The following is a 2418-nucleotide window of genomic DNA, read 5'->3' on the forward strand; positions in this document are numbered from 1 at the left end:
TATATATATATATTTTCTTCATATATTCTCTCAATATATCACTGCAGTGACCCAAGCTTTTAAGTTATCATTAGGATTAACTTATTTGTTATTGTCTGTGTGTTTATTATTGATACAATTATTATTATTTTTGTTACTACTACTACTATTATTACCATTATTAGTAGTATCATTATCATCATCGTCAACATCATCACCAGCGCCATTACCACATCACCATTATAATTCCTCCCGTTGTTGGTGTACAATTTGCTATTATTATTCTTCATCGCCATCATCTTCTTCCTCTTCGTCGTTCCTTCGCAGCCAGCCCCTCGGGTGCCGCGAGCTCCCTTACGCCCATGGAGCTCATGCACCGAGCTGTCTTGGACCAGGACGAAGCCTACGTCATGCTGTGGGAACCTAAGGACAAAGAGATCATCTTCGAAGTTCAGGTTAGAAGTGTGGCGGCTTAACAGTGGATTCTGTTATTGCGGAATCTGACAGTGAAGTGCAAGAGCGTTCAAAGCTGCTGCTAAATGCATTTTGAAGTCCTTTTTTATGTTAGATATGGGCTGTCTCTGTGGCTTTTGTCTGCCGGTTGATTTTCCAACGTTCATTATTTCCGCAAATATTGACATTGAGCTGCATTTCCTTATGAATGCTCCTGTGCATGCACATACACACACACACACACACACACACACACACACACACACACACACACACACACACACACACACACACACACACACACACACACACATTTATGCATACCAACACACATTACCAAAATAACACACCCACCTCCAGTGCTGGTAACGAAGACCCGTCCGTGCCCGCAGGTGAGGACGCAGGGGTACGTGGGCCTCGGCTTCTCCCCCAACGGTGGCATGAAGGGTGCCGACGTCGTGCTTGGCTGGGTCGCAGACGACGGAAAAGTCATGCTGCAAGTAAGGAATAAAAATTGCTCTAAATCATGCAAGTAAGTCTTAGAAATTGATGGATGGATTTTGATTCATGTTTGGCATAGTCTCACATTTTGATGACGATTTGCATCCCTTCTGACAGGACTGCTATGCCACAGACTACACCATGCCCAAGATTGACAAATCACAAGACGTGGAGCTTCTGGGAGGATACCAGAATGATACCCACACTGTACTGCGGTTCTCAAGGCCCTTGGACTCTTGTGACGCCGATGAGGACCGGAAGCTCACGGTGGGTGTTTGGGATGGGCGCGAGGGCGGGGGGGGGGGGGGGTCTATGAGTACAGTTTTTCTGTGTATGCTTATTAGAAATTAAGAAAAAAAATAGAAGTGTGTGGGTGTATGCGAGTGTAGATATAAATTTATATATATATATAAACTTATATATATATATATAATTATATAGAAAGAGATATAGGTAGATATTTATCATGTGTACCCAGCTGTATCTTAACACCGCACTGAGGCCAAACATGAACGCTGTCGTCCTCTCCGTCAGAGCGACACCATCCGGCTGATCTGGGCGTATGGGCGAGAGGACCCTGACGAGGAAGGCGTGGTGAAGATGCACGACGTGCGAGGGACAAAGAGCCTGTACCTGATGGAGCCGCGGTTCAACCAGACGGCTGTGGGCGAGGACGTGCGCACTTGGGAAGTCATGTCTCCGAACGTAAGGGCGGAATTGCACGTTCTGTCACGCCCATATTTGCCCTTTCTATATCTTTTCGTTCTCATCAGTATAAATGGATTAGTACCCATATCATGTGTGTACAATTGCCTCTACAGAAAGGATTATAATACCGCGTTAAATTAAATGAAGGTATGCATGTCCAAAAGGGATCTCAGACCATTTGCGTTTATTAAATATTATGCTGATTTCAGCTTTCCTCGATAACATAACCAGTGACATTACATTAATGCCCTAGAATCACGTGATAGAGTACATTAAAATGAAAATGGAGTTATCGATGGCCATGTTATAGATGGCGGTTTAAATTTACTAATTTCCCGAACTGTCGGAAAATTAGTCTGAGACCCCTTTGGCCACACATACCTTCACATGCAATTAAACCCTGCCACGGTTCTGTTTGTATTGTAGCTGCATTTCACGTTATATGTGAATGCATGGTATTTGGAATTTCTTGCCACTATTCATAAAAACAACTTTTTTTATAGTCAATTTGTCTGCACACGACATATACTCGAGCAACCTTCCTGCGTTCACCCCAGTGTATGGTGCATTCATTTGACCATTTTGCCATTTCTCCAGGTGACATTGCCGGATAATTTGTCAACACTGTACTGGTGCAAGATGTACAAAATCCCACGCCTCGCCCGGAAGAACCATATTATTGGAGTAAGTATATCAAGAAGCAGTGCAACCAGTGTATAAACTTAATTTGGACGTTATTTTTTTTTCCTGACACTATTATATATGGCTGTGTCTCTC

General features: G+C 43.3%; 1 protein-coding gene across 1 annotated transcript in view; it reads left to right on the forward strand.

Annotated features, from left to right (window-relative positions):
- The first annotated feature begins 309 nt into the window (after positions 1–309).
- LOC125025022 (DBH-like monooxygenase protein 1) overlaps positions 310–2418 on the forward strand; it is a 19421-nt gene continuing 17312 nt past the window's right edge. Inside the window, exons 1-5 of the mRNA XM_047612868.1 lie at positions 310–434; positions 825–932; positions 1051–1200; positions 1468–1638; positions 2239–2325. Of these exons, the coding sequence (XP_047468824.1) occupies positions 342–434; positions 825–932; positions 1051–1200; positions 1468–1638; positions 2239–2325 (609 nt within the window). The 5' untranslated portion in view covers positions 310–341. The remainder of the gene's footprint in view (positions 435–824; positions 933–1050; positions 1201–1467; positions 1639–2238; positions 2326–2418) is intronic.

This window comes from Penaeus chinensis, chromosome 4, assembly GCF_019202785.1.
Source record: "Penaeus chinensis breed Huanghai No. 1 chromosome 4, ASM1920278v2, whole genome shotgun sequence".
Taxonomy (NCBI): domain Eukaryota; kingdom Metazoa; phylum Arthropoda; class Malacostraca; order Decapoda; family Penaeidae; genus Penaeus; species Penaeus chinensis.